Source organism: Prosopis cineraria, unplaced genomic scaffold, assembly GCF_029017545.1.
Source record: "Prosopis cineraria cultivar Desert tree isolate PC_DT_omini unplaced genomic scaffold, ASM2901754v1 PC5, whole genome shotgun sequence".
NCBI lineage: Eukaryota > Viridiplantae > Streptophyta > Magnoliopsida > Fabales > Fabaceae > Prosopis > Prosopis cineraria.
Genome location: NW_026555336.1, coordinates 37,548,610 through 37,566,146, shown reverse-complemented (window position 1 = coordinate 37,566,146; position 17,537 = coordinate 37,548,610). Strand labels below are relative to the sequence as shown.

Genomic DNA, 17,537 nt, shown 5'->3' with positions numbered 1-17,537 from the left:
CCAACTTTCCCATATTTTAAACAATGATAATTTTTTTTATCTTAAAATTGAAACTCTATCTTTCTTGTTCATGACCTTCTAAGAGGACGGCTGGTTAAAGGAGGTTGGAAAAAAAGTTTTGTGATAAGTTATTTGTCAATATTGTTGTATCAGTAAGCTAGACTTAACAAAATACAAAAGTAAGCAAATAATGTACAATATAATATTCATTATGCACAACATAAAATTCATATATTCTCGATTAAAAGTCTATATAATTCTAATTTATTAGTATGTTAGGTTTAACAAAATGCTCAAGTTAGGTAAACAATGAGTAACACAAAATCTATTATGCATAATATAAGGTTCATATATTCTTAACTAAAAGTCCATGCGCTTCTAGTTTATCAATAGATTAGGCTTAACAAAATATTCAATTTAAGCAAATAATATACAGCACAATATCTACTATGCACAAGGTTCATATATTCTCAATTGAAAGTTCATACGATTTCGGTTTATCAGTAGGTTAGGCTTAATAGAATGCTCAAGTGAGACAAATAATATACAATACAATATTTACTATGCACAACACAAGCTAAAATTCATGTATTCTCAATTGAAAGTCCATGCGATTTCAATTTATCACTATACTAGACTTAACAAAATGCGTAACTTAACATTCAACGATAACAATTCAAAGTTAGTTTTTGTACAACAAATATTTCAACATTTCTAATAGTAGATTTTATTCATATTAGGTTATATTTTATTCAATTCACATGTTAAAGCTCAATATGAATAAGTCAACAATTATCATTGTACAACAACTAATTGACTTAAAAACTTTTACAGCCAACTTAATAGTTCAACAACCTTTAGCTTATATCAATAGTAAAATTACAACCAAAATTCCAACCGAAGGTTTTCTCATCCAACTAGATATTTGGCTGAAGTTTAACTATTTTGGATAATCCTCTCATCAATTTATGCAGGGCTAAAAAGCCAGTAAGCTCGTTCTATCACTCTCTGCTTGTGGTTCGATGAAGAAAACATGGCCAAGTAATAAGCAATCAACAACAACAAATAATAAACGTCAACAAAACATTACATCACTCTTTAGTTGTGGTTCAATAGTTAGCTCTTTCCTGTTTCAGCATAAAAATGGTGGATAGCATCTTTAATCAAAGCTCAACAGATAAATTTTCAACTGAAGCACTGTTTAAGATGGAGGAATTTTAAAATCTATGCACACTCAAAAGTTACTCCTCATTATTCGAGTTGAGAAACTTTAGCATCCTCCGACTGAGTAGCCTTCCTGCATTTTTCGTAAGTCACACCACTCTTTGTTTGTTCATTTCCATTTCTTTTCATAAAGGGTAAGATTGTATTTTTGGTGTGAAAAAAATTGCAATAAAGGTCTCAAGGCCTGCTACGTAATATCAATTTTTTTTTCAGGCCTAAAATATAATAATGTATTTTTTAGGGCTTTTAATGCGATTCTCCCTTTTTAATAACCTATCATTTGGAAAATTAATAATTTAGAGTTCTCATTAGTTTTGGCACTCCTTAATTTTAGACTTCATCTAAGTTTAATAACTCATATTTTTATGAAGTTTTTATCCAATTATCTACTAGTGCTGGGTGGGATAATTTTGTCAGTATCATTGACATGTCAGACAAGACGGTGAAACATATGTAGTTATGTTGTTCCTCCTCAATCTCTAGCCAAGCAAGTTTTAAATCTCTGTTAAAAAATGAGTTCATATCTAATATCTAATTGTTCAAGACACTTATATTATATATATATATATATATATATATAAAGAAATTAAACAAAGGCAGGGCTAGAGTATGTCCAGTTGAGTCAGCTTGCCATTTGAATCCTAGGACTAAATTTTAATGTTTAGAAAGTAGAGGAGTGATTTGTAAGATGATTAACTATAAGAACTAAATTAAAATGTTAGAAAAATTATAGGTTGCAAAGTATAAATATTAATAACTAATAATTAATAATATCAACAATTTCTAAAATGTTTAACATAATTTATTAATATATTTAACATAATTTATTTTTATAATATGTATATAAAATTTATCCATATATAATATAAAAAAATTGATAAAATTAATGACTCCATGACTTTTCTTTTCCCTTCCTAATTATAATAAAAAATAATTTATTTTTCTTTTGTTTTTTTTGTCCTTTCAATGATGAAAAGAATGGATTGGTTCTTGTCCTGCGGAAGCCCTAGCATAGATGATTTTGACGCATGAAGTTAGGAACCTGGACACCGCCTTGGATAGTGGATTCCTGGCTCCGTTAGTTATTTCCGCCTTGGGTGAGCATCTCACTTGCCGTTGTTTACACTGTTGCTCGTTCAGTTTTCTTCCTCCCTTAGATTTTGTGTTCACTTTTCCATTCCATGTAATTGTTGTTTTTATGTATTAATCCAGCTTTATTCTAAAAGTGGGAAGAAGGAAGTCGAACAAGAAAATGTTCTTCCATATCGTTTTGGAGCGGAATATGCAGTTACATCCTCGTTACTTTGGTCGTAACCTTCGCGATAATCTTGTTGCCAAGCTTATGAAAGATGTGGAAGGAACTTGCAGGTCAGTTTTGGATTTTTTCTTTCTTTCTTTCTGTCTCTTTTTCTATTCCCCTTAAATTACATGGTAGAAAAAAAATTGAAAAGGAAAAGGAACTTTGCTTCATGTCCAGTGATATGGATCTCATCTTAGTGGCCCGAATGTTCATAAAATCAAAAGCATTTGAAAACGCTTTATTAATTGCATCGGAGTGTTAGCTTTGTGATTGATTGATTGATTAAGAATGAAACTAAACATGAGAAAAACAGTTATTCCTGCGAACTTCTAATTTGGAGATGTCATATTTTGATTTTTACAGTGGTCGACATGGATTTGTAGTTGCGGTCACCGGAATAGAAAATATTGGGAAAGGGTTAATTCGCGATGGAACTGGGTTTGTGACGTTTCCTGTAAAGTACCAGTGTGTTGTCTTCAGACCATTTAAGGGGGAAATTTTAGAAGCAGTTGTTACTATGGTGAACAAGGTGGATATTCTAACTTTGTGTGTAGGGTAATTTCACACAATATAGTGTGCAAATAATGGTTCTTAACGGTTCATTGAGTTATTGTTGGCCTTTTGGACCCTGTACAGATGGGATTTTTTGCTGAGGCTGGGCCTGTCCAAATTTTTGTCTCCAACCATGTAAGGCTTGTGTACTTTATATAACCTTCTGTCAAGAGATTTTCTTTGTCATCTGCACGTTAAACTGTTCGTCCTTAATGAAAATTATGTGTAATCATACATCAGTTGGACCATTGGAATGGCACAAGTTATTGGAGTAGTCAAAATTAGTTTTGAGAAGTTTTGGTTGAAATGAATTGGATGTAGAGTTTACAACCGGAAATGCTTTAAGTTCGAATCCCTTTTTGCTTCTGTTACAATTCTGTCTTGTCCTTCATTTCAGTTGATTCCAGATGATATGGAGTTCCAATCAGGAGACATGCCAAATTATACTACTTCAGATGGATCAGTATGTTTTCACAAGTTCTCTTTCTTTCTTGTTAACTTAAAAAAGGAACTAGTCTTTGCTTTTAGTTAGTACTGTAATACATGCTTTAGTGTTAACCACTTGGTCTCTTGCAGGTTAAGATTCAGAAAGATAGTGAAGTGAGACTAAAGATTATTGGTACTCGAGTGGACGCCACTGAAATTGTATGCCTTTATTGCATTTTGTATTGTCTCTGATAAATGTTGAGTTAAGCAGATCTATATATGCTAAACTTTTCATTGGGAAATATGAGTTAATAGGGTATTAGAATTTCTAATGGATATATTTCTAATGGTTGTGAGCTTTGGATCTCCCTGCAAAAGACCTTAAAATCGAGAACAGAGGCTTTCATCGGAGTTTATTTGAAGTATAGCCTTTTGCTCATGTGCAAATCACTGGCTTTAAATCTTGGCTACTGCACTATAACTTTAGCCTTAAGATACAGAAAACACCTAATTTTGTCTTGAAACAATGAGCAGACATTACTCTATTTCTTTAAGAATCTCTAATTAACGTTCTCTAGTATGCTTCATCTGCAACGATCGTCTTGTAAGCTGTTTGCCCGAAAACCTAATCATTTTACGTTTTTTCCAGTTTTTGGTATTCTAAAAGACAAGTGCAGAACTCTTAAATTACTTCTGTCATTGGATATGGGATATATATCAGGCTTTATGCTCCATTGTGGCTTTCTGGAATTAACTTATCTAATTCCATGCGTGACTTTTTCTTTGGCAGTTCTGCATCGGTACCATAAAAGATGATTTTCTGGGCGTGATCAACGACCCTGCAACAATCTAGATGCACCTGCTCTGCCTTCTATGGCACTCTAGCGCATATACTTTTCATGGGGTGGATTGTGACACCAGAAGTCTGATCTGTATTGTACTATAGATATAGATTCCTATTTTAGTTTTAGGTTATCACTAGATCAAAAATCTTACTAGCCAATCTTGCCGCTTCTATATTCATTGAGCTGGAAATTGATCAGTATAAACTTTTGCACAGGTTGAAAATTTGGAGTACATGTGCAATTTTCATTGAAGTACCTCTTTATCGTATTGGCATAGTGGATGGGTCGGAGCCGGAGACCAACCAAAATTTTGAGTGTGGATTCAACATTGTAATCAGTGCATTATTTTTCATCCTTATTGATAAAGAATGCAGAAGCAAAATTGTGTTAGTTTAGGGATAGAATTTTGAAACAATAAAAATACAAGAACAAAAAAAAATGAGTGAAATTTATGACCAAAAAAATTGAATTAAATAATGGGATAATAATTAAAAAAAAAATTTAGAGCACTTGTCTTTAGTAACTCAAAACTTTGAAAGACATCATCAGAGTTAATTGTATTTTTTATCACATTTGTTTTTCATATGAAATGTTATCATAGAATGCTAAGACTTATTAAAGTTATATATTTTAAAATAAATAATTTTATTTAATTTTTCTTTGTTTTATAAAAAGAAGCATGCCTAATATATGTAGGTTCATAAAGAAAATTATTTTTAAAATTAAAATCTTAATTTTTTAATATTAAAAGGAGAACAAAAATAATATAAAATAAAGAAAAAAATATTTAATCACATAATTTAGAAGATGTGATCCTAAAATTATAGAATTATAAAATTTAAAAAATAATATAATTAATTTTTATTTTTGATTAGATTCAAAATAAAAAATTATAATTAGTCTTGTTTTTTAAAAAAGAGAGTGAATTTAAAGAATCACTAAATTAGAAAACAATTAAAGAGACAATTAAGGGATTATAAAAGATTTAAAATCATATCATCTTTTGAACTCTTCATTAAAGTTTCATGCCTCCTTACTTATAAAAGCTTCATTTATAGTTTTTCTTATATTGGGTTAGGATTTGCACTTCTTAAGCTTAGTTTTTTATAAATTTAGGCTTGTGACACACTTTTTTTATAAAGTGAACCTTCTAAATTGATGTTTATTTCAACATTCATGTCCATACACATGAATGGGCCATTTGAACAGCCATTTGGGCTTGAATAAGGTTCGTTCAGGTTCTAAAACTTCCATGGTCCATTAGGGAATGCATTTGGCCCCCAATTTAACATATTAAAGTTTCATTGGACTCCTCTGTATGTATATAACAGCATTGGCCCTTCAACAAGTTGGAAATTGACCCATGGTGGCTTTAGACGTAGCCTATCATGTGCTATGTTATATTTCACGCATGTAATTATCCATGTTAACTTACATGCAATCACTCATGTGGTCCTTTTATATTTTTGAGTCACTGATTGATTGTTGGCCTCTTAACCTTTTTCACCACTTGTGCATCGTGGGTATCTTGGCCTTTTTGAGCTTGCTAGACATGTAGGGCTCGTATTCTATCACTTACGTTTCATTTGAAGGGGCTATTTTTTTTTTTTTTTGCCAACATTTTAGGTACTAAATGGGCGCTTAGACTTTCAAGAAATTTCGCTCCTACCCAATGTTTGTCACATTCGTAGGAGCATAATGTCTGATATTCTCGGAAAACAGTATTTCTAGATCAAGTTTTCTTTAGGCAATTTTAGGAGTTATTTTCTTATACAACCTAACAATTTGAACGCATTGGCTTGCAAGGTAGTGAGATTTTAGAGCTTCCACGTATGACTAAATTATAATATTGAATTTAAAAAATGTTTAATAGTAAGCCAAGAATAATAACAAGTATATCAATATATCCATGCAAAACCTATTGCAGATCATAATATTTATAAGCAACGAACAGTGTAAAACCATTCGATATATTTCATGTAATTATAAGAAAACGTGTTTAATTACTTTTAAAATAATGTGCTTTATTGTTAAACTCTGTCTGATATACATGAAAACATGTGTAATTATTTTAAAATTGTAAATTTTTATCAACTTAAATTAAAAACGGATTTACTAATCATAATTCTACTTCAGTGATTTTGATGTCTAGTTTAAGGTCCCTTTTCTTTTAATAACCGTCGTCCTAAAAATTAATTACATTTGTAAAGGCCATGTCATAATAATCGTGATTCGTGAATGCTTAGGTGAAGATAAAGGAGAGTGCAACGTCCAGGTGGTGAAAGAGTAAAAACTAGTGGTGGAAAGCAAAAGGAGGAGATTTAGCCATCCCACCACGTGTTCGAATGGCATTTTCTTCTTCCTCTTCTTCCAATTTTATGGGTTCCTGCGTCTGAGTTGGAACCCCTGAAGGAGGATTTGCATGCAGCACCATTTCGCTGTATCTCCCTCCTTCGTCGCCTCCAACGTAGTCTTCCTCTCTCTCCTTTTAACCTCCTCCTTCTTCCCTTGCTTCTCTGGGTCACCCGCTTCCTTCGCCCCTGAACCTGGGTTCTTTTTCCCCTGGAATCCAGGTCTGCTTTGCTTTGCTTTGCTTTGTTTTTCTTCTTCATGTTTCTTTCATCCTCATCAGTATTTCTAGTCCAGTTTGTTAATAACGAACCTAAATCAAATCGGTTATATTAATTCTCATTTCTTATTCAGATGGACCATTGTGGGTTTATGTTTTGTTTGTCTTTTTCGTGTAATGTTTATGCAATTACCTTATCTATCAGCTACATGCATTAGACGGTTAGAGATGGCATCAACCATTTCTCTGTTCTGATGTTGAACAAAACCCAGTTTTTTTTTTTTTCCTTTGCTTTTTCCCCGTTTAACATTTGTTTGTTATTTTTTTATGTGAAGGTATTCCTTCTGAGTCCAGATCACAGATTATGCTTTGTTCTCCTGTGAATATTTTCAATGCATCTTTTGCTTATAGACAAGATTTGGGTAATGATCTTTAGGTGTTTGATACTAATTGTCTCGTAGAGATATTACATGTGGACCTCTGCATGTCTTCAATATATTATACAAGACAATCAAATACTAGGAATTGCAATTTTATTTTCTTTTTCTTGCTTATTTTCTGCTCAATTGGAGTTTAGAGACCTGCTGATCGGTACTCCACTGCCATTTTGGAAAAGGTTCCAGAATCCTCCATGGAAAATGTTGAAAAGATGCAACTTCCTGGATTCCCTATAGGAATTGCTGAAGCAATTGACCTACCAGATAGTCATTCACACATTAAAGCTTCAACCAATTTCCTAAGAAATAGAAAAGTGGAACCTGACGTTCTGGCTCGTGTGGAAGAAGAACCTGATGTCGTTGCTCGTGTAGAAGAGCCTGATGTCCCTGCTCGTGTAGAAGAACCAGTCATTTCTCTTGTAGAAAAGCCAGTCACTGCTCGTGTAGAAGGCCGGAGAAAACTTACAATTCCTAGATCCTTTAGTAATGTCAGTGAGAAAAAAGGCGCTATTGATACGACTCCGCCTATTGAGTCTGTCAAAGAAGCTGTTTCTAGGTTTGGAGGAAGCATAGATTGGAAAGCCCGTCGTGCTAAGAATATCCAGCAGGTATATCTGGCTTCTTATCGCTAGTGTCAATTGAGAAAAAAAAGTTGGGAGTTGTTTTCGGTCATGATGAAATTCCTCTGCTCATGGCACTAATGATGACATAAGAAAAAAAGTACAATTAGTTAACTTCACTTTATTTGCAATTTTGCTAGATTTTATTAGAACAAGAATGAAGAAGGAAAATAAAACAAGTGGGTGTTCTTTAGGCCTTTGATGGCACCAAAATAGTGGTCCTTTCTCCATTCTGCAAAGCGGAGAAGTGAACTAATTTTTCTCTTCGTCACTTGCTTCCCATGTGGTTTGGACTAATCACTGTTACATGCATACATAGAGGCTTGGAGTTAAAATTAACTGTTAATTTTATTTTCTGGTATCACAGAGACCCAAGAGTGTGGGAGTAGAACTTGAAATATCACAGGAGATTGCCGAGCTGAGGAGACAAGTCAAGTTCCAGCTACCTGAGGATTTGTACAGCACTAACAAACTTATAGAAGAACTGAAACAATACTTAGAGAGGGCACAAAGAGAAGAGCACGAAGCAACTCAAGCCTCAGAAACTGCGAGGCTCAAAGCTGAGGAGTTGGAGCAGGAGATTGTAAATGAAGCCAGGCACGCAGCTGCAATTTCAGATTTAAATTCCACTAATGAGGAACTGGAAAGATTGCATGATGAGCATGCTTGTATGGTGATTCAAAAGGACATTGCTGTTAAAATGGCTGAAGAGGCTGTTGCTGCATCTAAAAAAATTGAGCAGTCATTGAAATATTTGACTTTTGAGTTTGAGTTATTGAAGATGGCACGAACTTCGCAGCCAGGAGCTGGAGGTAAGGATTGCAGCAACTGGAAGCTGAAACTTCAACATGCAGAAGAGAAGCTCCACAAACTCAACCAACAAGCTTCAGCAATGAAGGATCTCAAATCTAAACTGGATGCATCTTCTTCTTTATTGCTTGATTTGAAATCTGAATTAGCAGCATATATGAAATCCAAATTAAAACGGGAGGGTGATGAAGAACCAAAAAAGGTATTTGACGAAGTGAAAGTCAAAACAGAGAAAGCATCTGCTGAGCTTCACTCAGTTATCACAACCATCAGGCGAAGTGAGGAAACAGTCTCTGTTGCAGTTGCATCTCCCAAAGCTGAACTGGAGACAATGTCTCAATTGGCTTCAGCTGAGATGAAAAAGAAAGGAGCCAGAGGGATAATTGACCTCGATAAAAAACTAGAGCAAGCAGAACAGAAGGCTGTTTATGCTAAATCACTTGCTCAGGCAGCTCAAATAGAGCTGCGTGAAGTGAAGGAAGATGCTGAACAAGCCAAGGCCAGAGCAAGCGCGTTGGAACGTAGGTTAATGGCAGCACAGACAGAGTTAGAGGATGCCAAGTACTATGAGAAGGTGGCAGCAGAAGCAGTTAAAGCATTGCAAGAGAGTGAATCGGCTGAAAACAACTATGACATGCATTCTCCCTCTGAGGTAACACTCGAACTGAGAGAATACTATGAACTCAGGAAGCGTGCATACGAGGCGGATAAGCCAGTTGATTTGAGGGTTGTAGCTGCTAATTCTCAAATTGAGATGGCTAAGGACTCTGAGTTGAACAGCTTAAATAAGTTGGAGGAAGTAAATCAAGAGTTGGCTGCAAGAAGGGAATCCTTGAAGATGGCAACTGCGAAAGCTGAGAAGGCCCAAGAAGGAAAATTAGGAGTAGAACAGGAGTTACGGAAGTGGAAGGCTGACCAAGAGCAGAAAAGGAGTGCTAGTTTGGAGCGGAAGAAAGAATACAATAAATCTGAGCAGATTAACGGGCCTTCAAATAATACTGTAACTGAACGAGCCCCAGAAACAGAGACCAAAAAGAAGAAGAAGAAGCAACTGTTTCCACGGGTTATAATGTTCTTTTCCAAAAGAAAAGCCCGTCGTAACAAGTGAATGCAATCTTTGATTCAAAACCAATGCACCCAAGTCTCACCATAACCCCCATCTTTTGTAAAATTATTTCTACCAATTAAGTAAAAGTTCATGCATGGTTGGGACTGTGATTCTCTCGGAGATGGTTTAAGGGCTGTTAATTGTAAGGACATAGAATAAGACTGCCTTGAATAAGCTCAGCTTGGCTGCAAGAACAGAATAAGAATATTGCTTATGATGAACAGGCTAGAATTACTCTTATTTAACATCACTCTTCTAGAGATTATTCTATTTGATTTCAACCCCCCCCCCTTCCTTTTCGCAGGTATAAAGCGAAACGTTTCCAATCTTCTGGGAAATCTCCATCCCAGCTTTTGCTTTTCTATTTAACAACTTGCAACAGATCAAATAAGTACATCCAGAATATTTTCGTTTACATGAAGAACAGCCTAAAACTAGACAAATCAACAAAAAAATACAGAGAATGTGGAAAACACAATAGAATAAATGATTGTGGGAGTGTTCCAAAGCCTGCCTCGTTCAATATGTATAATGGCAGGGTTTCTAGGCTTTTGCTGCTCCTACTGGAGCCTTAGCCCTGCTGGCTATTATTTGCTCATATAAATCTCTAATCTTCAACCCAATTATGGTCTGGAAAAGACCTGTCCCATTGTTGCTTCCTGGGAAGTCAGCATGTTTCAGCATCTGTTGTGTAACCTCCCCATAGAATTTTGTTGAGAGGTTACTGAGATGGCTCTCAACATAAATCAGTTCATCTAGTTTGTCAAATTGCCCATCCATCTCTACAATTGATACCTGTATCATGTGAACAAAAACAAAGTTAAGTTGATAAGATCAACTTCTGGGAATGAAGTGAGTGAAGATCTTATATAATAAATACTTCAACCTGCATAAACCTCAGGGGCTGAAAATACCAAATATTTTATCCATGCTGATAAATTTATAACTGAACAATCCCATGTGATCTTGAGACTAATTATTCTTTAATTCGAACTATTTATAACATTACAGACATGAAAATAGAAGATCTGGAGTTGTTGGTACCTCATGACCATAGTAAGTCTTAGGTCCATAAAAGAATTTGATGCCAGGATAAGAGCAGGTTAGCTTCCTCCCACATGGTATCCAGGAAATGGTAGACCCTTCATCAAACAAGTAAGCAGGGCTAAAATGCTTAACCCCTTCTTTCTGTATTAACCTCACTCTTAAAACCTTTCCCTCATTATCATCTGGAATGAGCTGGCTTGGCAACACTTCTATCACTGAATCTGCATATTGCTTCTGAGGATCTGAATGCAAAGTGAACAGGTTATAACATGCACTATCACTTACACACATAATGCAATAAATCGATAAAAAATATTTATTTATGATAGGTTATGTTATGATTCAATCATAATCACAATAATGAACTTTAAATAAGTGTTGCTAATTCAATGACTGATCTGCTTATAGGTCCTTTTTTTCAAGACTAGACCAATCAAAGACATTTAGACTGCCAGAAGTTGAAGGTTTGATTGTATTTATTACCAATATAGGCTTCAAAATCAGGCTTCCGAGCTTCAATGCTAGATTTGATGCTTTCAAGGGTGTGTCGACGCTCTGCCATGTCTCTCTGTAATAATTGTCAGATCACAATATGGAAGAGAACTTCGAAAGTATCCTTTGAAAATTTGCAGAAATTTGTGGAACTCATGATGGGTTGTGTTTTGTGCTCACCTGAATTTTCCAAGCGAATTTCACTTCATTGCTGATGTCCAAGTAGATACTGAAGTCCAACAGTTCTCTCACCCGTGGATCAAACCTACACGAATTACAAGAGCCTCCATAAACTAAACTGATGACCGGCAAGACACTTCATTACTGTGCATGTAAATATATTATTGATGTTATTTAGCTTTGAAAACTCTGAGCGGGGCCAATTTGACTTTACCTTGACCCAAAAAAGGAATCTATTCATAAATAATTTTTTGTTAGAGATGAAATATTCTATATCTAATAGATATACGTTCACAATAGATTTTCTAAAAATACTCTATAACATAACTTATTTAAAGAAAAATCAAAAATCAAAAAAGTATTGCAGTCTCCTCTCCTCTCTAATGAATCAAAGGCAATATGAACTATTATTTTAAAGTAATTAACTAACAATGAGAAGGTTGGAAGGTCTTGCAATATTCTCAGCCATACAAAACAACCAAAGATATGGATTAAGTATGAGCTAAACACCCCATTGTCTCATAATTCATTTTTATCTTTTAGAAATGAAAATAGTGAACTCAAGCCACTTCCAAACCCAGCAAAAACATGAGCTTTCCGTTTTGAAAACACTTGAGCACAACCAATCTAAAAACGAAAGAAAACCAAACCTTAGTTTTGAGAAATGCTTACATTGGATGCAAACCTTCAATGACCAAGATTTTGGGAGGCTTGATGAGCTCAGGAGGATCCAAGAGACCAGTGACATGATTGTAAATGGGTTTCTCCACAGCAAATCCATCCTTAAGAGCCTTAACTTGCTCATACATGAGATCAAAATTGTTGGCTCTAGGATCAAGTGCGGTCACTCCTTTCTCTTTTCTTCCATATCTGTCTAATGAATGATAGTCATCCAAGCAAATGACTGTTGTGTGTGTCACTAATGAGAGTGTTAGAATCTGGGTTTCCTCCTTTTGGTGGTTCTGCTGTTCCTCCAAACACACTGGTTAGTCTTCTCATGAAGGTACTCTTCCCACAGCCTGAATCTGCAGCTAGACCAATCACTATAGTCTGACCATGATCACCTGCTGCTGCACATGTTATCACACATGTGGTGCTTTCCTCCTCCTCCTCCTCCTCCTGTAGATAACAACCTGCTGTTTCTGGGGAAAATAACCCAAATGTGATTTTGATGGAGATGAGATCCAGCATTTTGTGCTGAGGGATTGTGTTGTTGTGTACACTGTGCAAGCTGCCATTGTTGGTGGTGTTGTTTGTTGTTGTTTTATCTGTGTCTCTCTTCACAGAGAGAAGCTGAGAGATGTTTGAGGTTGGTTCTTCTTTGATGATGATGAAGGGATGGGACATATTTGAAGAACAAGTTTGGAGCACAAAGAAAACGAGAGGTGGAATTGAAACCAAAGCTGTTTGGCAGAAAAGAAAAGAAAAGAAAACAAAAAAATAGTAGGAAATGGCTGATGGAAAAGCTGAGTTGTGTTTTGGAATTGGATTTCTGTGACTCCCCCTTGTTTTGGACAACGCGGATCTTCATGTAATTCTAGGAAAGAACCCACGTGGATGTAATGAATCATCAGGCAAGGGTTAAGCATGTCTTTTCATAATGTATTTTCCTCCAGCTGATGAAAAATAATGAAGAAATAGAAATACCAGATATTTTTGTGATCGTAACAGGCACTGAAGGCTGAGTGGTTTAGAAAATGCCGCATGGATTGTTGACATGCCACGTGTCATCAACATATTGGCTCCTTTAAGATGAAGGGTTTGATGAAGGACCACATTCCGGAAAAGTAGTCACAAAAGGTTAAAAATTGACATCAGCAAAATAAGATGATGTAGTGTGAGGTACACAACAGAATATCCGTGAAGTTGCCTTACATCGCCTTACATCAAAACTTTAACAAGACTTTAACTAATTTAGATTAAGTTGAATCGAGACCTTTGGGGTAAAAGCTCTACCAACAAAAATATTGCATTTCTGGAACTTGAACTGGAGAACTTTAGTTAAACGGGCAACTCTCTTACTAATTAAACCAAATCATCCGGTGTAGTTGAATTCTTTTTTATCACCACAATTCTCAGATTCCTTTTGTTCTTCTTTCTAACAAGTGCCAGTAAGTCAAATACTGTTAACGGTAGACAAAAAATAATATATTATATTTAACATCAAAAAACTGCTTCCACTATTCTAGTTTCTAAGCCAATGGTTTCTAGCAAAACAATCAATTACACTATTTCATAATTATTTGAATCTAGAAATGAGTTTAATTCAGACATCATACAATTATACAACCTTGAACATTGTCATATATAATTAAATAAAGTGAACCATTTGACGTTCCTGCAGAGCTGGAGGAGTGTATAAGTTTTTATTTTATTTTTTAAAAAATCATTGTTGTTTATTGAATTTAAAGAATATTTTGATGGAATGTTTATATAATATTATATATTTGTATTAATTAATAAGCTCAGAACATATTATTCTTTATAATCTTGTATAGATCGTGATATGTGAAGGCTCAACCTACAATCTTATAACATTTAGTTATTTTCTATATTTTAATTGATCGAGTTAAAGATAATAAGAGATTAATTAATTAATTTAATTATTAAGACGGTTATCGATATAGTTCATATAATACAATTAGTCGATAACCAACACTCACGTCTCTTTTCATTTTCTCTTCTATCTCTACACTCTTTAAAACCTACAAGACTTAGTGTATTGTAAATTTGCCTACACTCGAGCTAACTAATAAGTCATAAGTCATGATTCTTCTTGTACATGTGTGTGTATATCAAGATACTAATTTCAACATATTTTGCTTCATTATGTGTCTTTTTAATGACACTTTTGTCCCAAAAAATAATTTAATAACAACCGAATCTTCAAAAGTTTTGTTACGAAATAAGTTAATAAATGTTGATTCAAGTGATTATGAATACAAAAATGTTAATTGCTAATCAGGTGTTTACGTATTATAATTATAAGTCATTTATAATTATTTGTAACCCGTGTCTGAATTAATGATATTTGTAACTTTTTTTTTTTTAATAAAACTTACTAAAACCTAACTGTCACTAGATTTGTAAATTTTTACGTGTTATAAGCCAAAGTTTACTTTTGACTTTGTTTTTGCATAAAGCCATTAGTAAAAGACACCGAAGTGGGTTCCGACATTTGGTTGGTCTTTTTTAACTTTTGAGTGGATTAAGGAATTAAATTATGTTCTTTTATTCTAAGAAAATGATGAAGAAATAAAGGCAGATTATGCTCGGTCAACGCATGATAGATCTTTACTTGGCCAACTTGAATTCAATAACGAACTCATATATTTTATATTTGTCGAAATTCATCACTTCAATTTTAATAAAGTGCAAGGTTTATAAGTGTATTTAGTGTGGCGAATTAAAGTTTAAGTTTTTTCTAAAAATTTATATTTATTGTCTGATCATATATCAAGAAAATTGCCTGATTAAGAAAGTACATGTGTATAATAAAATAAAAAAAAGTGCAAGGTTTAAAGAACTAATCATGAAAACTTACCCCATAAAGTTATAAAAAGTTGTACAAAATCGTGTTGTTTCAAATATATTTTACAAAAGAATCTTAATGATAGTAAATTCTTTTAATTTTTTATGTACAGACAAACTCCGTATATTTTAAACTATGAGATATATTTTCTAAATATTTAGCTGTATGCAGATGATTTTTATAACAAATGATAGTTTTTATTTTTGAGGTGATGAATTGACAGACAATAGAAAATCATCGATACAAGCTTAAATACAAGGAGTTTAATGTTATGAGATTTAAAAATTAAGAATAATTTATGTAACTTAAATTCAGGAATTATGTAACAAATAAAGAAACAATAATTAATAAAAAAAGTAAAGTATTTGTATACATGAAAACTGCGTACACATACATAACTGATGGCGATTACTGCAACACTAAAAGTAACAACGGAAGAGAGAAAAATATTTGAGCAAATTGGCGCACGCCACCAAGTGAATATGCAATATTGCAGTAATGCATCTCCTAATACTAAATTTTGCATTAATTAGGTTTATATAGCCTGGTATATATAATTAATCCACCATATTATATTATGTTTCGAATATTATGATACAGTAATCAACATGTTCACTTTTTGCCTTCGTTACTTCATTATGGTGCAAATGGAGATTATATTATAATTATTACTATTTTAATGCGGTGCACGCCTGGTTTAGAGAGATATATAGGGACCTCATTTGAATTGAAAAAAAAAATGATTTATATATGAGTATTCCATGACGATTAAATGAAAAAGAAAATGCCCCAAACCTATTAATTTCTGTCTTTAAAAGAAAATGACGGTCGCCATAAAATGGCACGCGATCAATGAAACAACGTTGGGAATTTCGATTCTATTAGCCTAGCGAGCGTCATGACATAATTAATTTTATAATTAATGAATGAATTGGAAGAGAATATATATGTGACAGTGTCATCAAAGGAACGTTGTTTCGGGCTGAATTTCTTTCCACTGTATTTTCCCTTTACTGCTTCTCCGTTATAAATCTAAATCATCTCAATTAAATTTATATTATTAAAAATTATCAAACTTAAGTCATCAAATGCAATATGGTCTAGATCTGCAGTGTTTCCTTCACTATAGAGGAGAAAAGCTAATTCCCACTGTTATGAGATATGAATGAGGCAACAAATTTTTTTTTTTTCAGCCTATTAGAGTAGGGAACAATTGTGATATGTTGTGAAATGGATAACAATTTTTATATTGCTTATTTAAAAATTTTATTTTAACACTTGAAAATTGCTACGTGTTTTATTTTATAGAATAATGTTCAAATGGTGTTAAATATCTGTTGCTTAATTAAAGTAGGGATTAATAACAACATACAAAAATTGTTATTTATACAATTTTCAGATGTTGGTAAATATCTGTTGCTTAATTAAAGTAGGGATTAATAACAACATACAAAAACTGTTATTTATACCTATATTAAGCATTATTTTTAGAATTGTTACAATAAAAACTACTACCTCCATCCTAAATTATAGTGCAATTTTAAAAGAGTTTCTCTATCATAAAGTATAAAACAATTTGAGTCGATTAATGTTTTATTAAATATACCAATTTCAATATTACCCTTCCCCTCTTTATAATTAATTTTTATCTTTTTTTAATATATTAAATGATATGTATTTTTGAAAGTTTATATTTTTATTTTAAAAAGATAAGGTTGTTAAATATATTTAATGAAATTTATTGATATATAAAATTTTATTTAAAAATATTTTATAATTTAAAACGAATTGAGTATTATCTAAAGCAAAAAACTGTTGTAGTGAAGGTAAAAAAATTATATCAATGTGAAGTGGGCTCAGGGTACCAAATGCTTCTCAGGAAAAAGAGAAAAAAAAAAAAAAAGTGAACGGGACGTTGTGATGCACGTGAACAAAATCAAATTTTTCTTTCCTTTTTATTTATTTATTTATTTTGAAAGGAAAGGACTAATGGTCATGGACCCGGAGTTCTAATTTTGTGCAAGTAGCACTGTCGGTTTGAATGGCAAATAAAAAAAAAAAATGTCGGTTTGAGCAACTTGTCACACCGCGTGAACTTGCATGCTTGCAAGTAGTAATATTAAAATACTAAATTGTTTACTTAAAAGCATAAAAGGGTTGAAATTAAAGAGCATATATAAAAATGATGTAACACTTTAGTTATTGTTTGGTTGGGAAAAAGGAGGGGAGGGAAGCCTTGTTTGGTTTGAAAATTTTTTTCCTTTCTTTTAAATTGAGGAGATTCAGAGGAAAGCCGTATAATTTTATTGCACAATAATTAATATGTCATTTCTTTTAATCATTACTCTTTGTTTTTTTTAAAAACAAGTTTAGCAATGACGGATTTTAAAGCCAT

General features: G+C 33.3%; 3 protein-coding genes across 8 annotated transcripts; 2 read left to right on the top strand and 1 right to left on the bottom strand.

Annotated features, from left to right (window-relative positions):
- Positions 1-2,201: 2,201 nt before the first annotated feature.
- Positions 2,202-4,599, top strand: LOC129311876 (DNA-directed RNA polymerase II subunit RPB7). Of its 3 annotated transcripts, XR_008593414.1 has the most exons (8): positions 2,202-2,321; positions 2,451-2,592; positions 2,888-3,053; positions 3,161-3,211; positions 3,474-3,539; positions 3,653-3,721; positions 4,293-4,473; positions 4,563-4,599. XR_008593414.1 is itself a non-coding variant. In XM_054954346.1 (7 exons), exons 1-7 carry the CDS (start codon positions 2,240-2,242, stop codon positions 4,353-4,355), a joined length of 639 nt encoding a protein of 212 aa, XP_054810321.1. In that variant the 5' UTR covers positions 2,202-2,239; the 3' UTR covers positions 4,356-4,599. The 3 variants fall into 3 exon arrangements, 2 of the variants coding, with proteins under 2 accessions (XP_054810321.1, XP_054810323.1); XM_054954346.1 differs by having other exon boundaries at positions 4,293-4,599; XM_054954348.1 differs by having other exon boundaries at positions 2,437-2,592; positions 4,293-4,599.
- A 2,017-nt stretch (positions 4,600-6,616) lies between these two features.
- On the top strand, positions 6,617-10,156 carry LOC129312039 (protein WEAK CHLOROPLAST MOVEMENT UNDER BLUE LIGHT 1-like). 4 transcript variants are annotated; one of them, XM_054954592.1, is made up of 4 exons: positions 6,617-6,920; positions 7,252-7,338; positions 7,533-7,961; positions 8,341-10,156. In XM_054954592.1, exons 2-4 carry the CDS (start codon positions 7,309-7,311, stop codon positions 9,889-9,891), a joined length of 2,010 nt encoding a protein of 669 aa, XP_054810567.1. In that variant the 5' UTR covers positions 6,617-6,920; positions 7,252-7,308; the 3' UTR covers positions 9,892-10,156. The 4 variants fall into 4 exon arrangements, with proteins under 4 accessions (XP_054810567.1, XP_054810566.1, XP_054810570.1 ...); XM_054954591.1 differs by having other exon boundaries at positions 7,494-7,961; XM_054954595.1 differs by lacking the exon at positions 7,252-7,338 and having other exon boundaries at positions 6,618-6,920; positions 7,494-7,961.
- Positions 10,157-10,217: 61 nt separating this feature from the next.
- LOC129312040 (phosphoribulokinase, chloroplastic) lies at positions 10,218-12,959 on the bottom strand. Its single transcript, XM_054954596.1, is given in 7 exon segments — positions 10,218-10,686; positions 10,936-11,180; positions 11,422-11,506; positions 11,611-11,695; positions 12,283-12,521; positions 12,523-12,704; positions 12,707-12,959. Coding segments are annotated over 7 exon segments (1,230 nt in total). The 5' UTR covers positions 12,849-12,959; the 3' UTR covers positions 10,218-10,434.
- Positions 12,960-17,537: the final 4,578 nt, after the last annotated feature.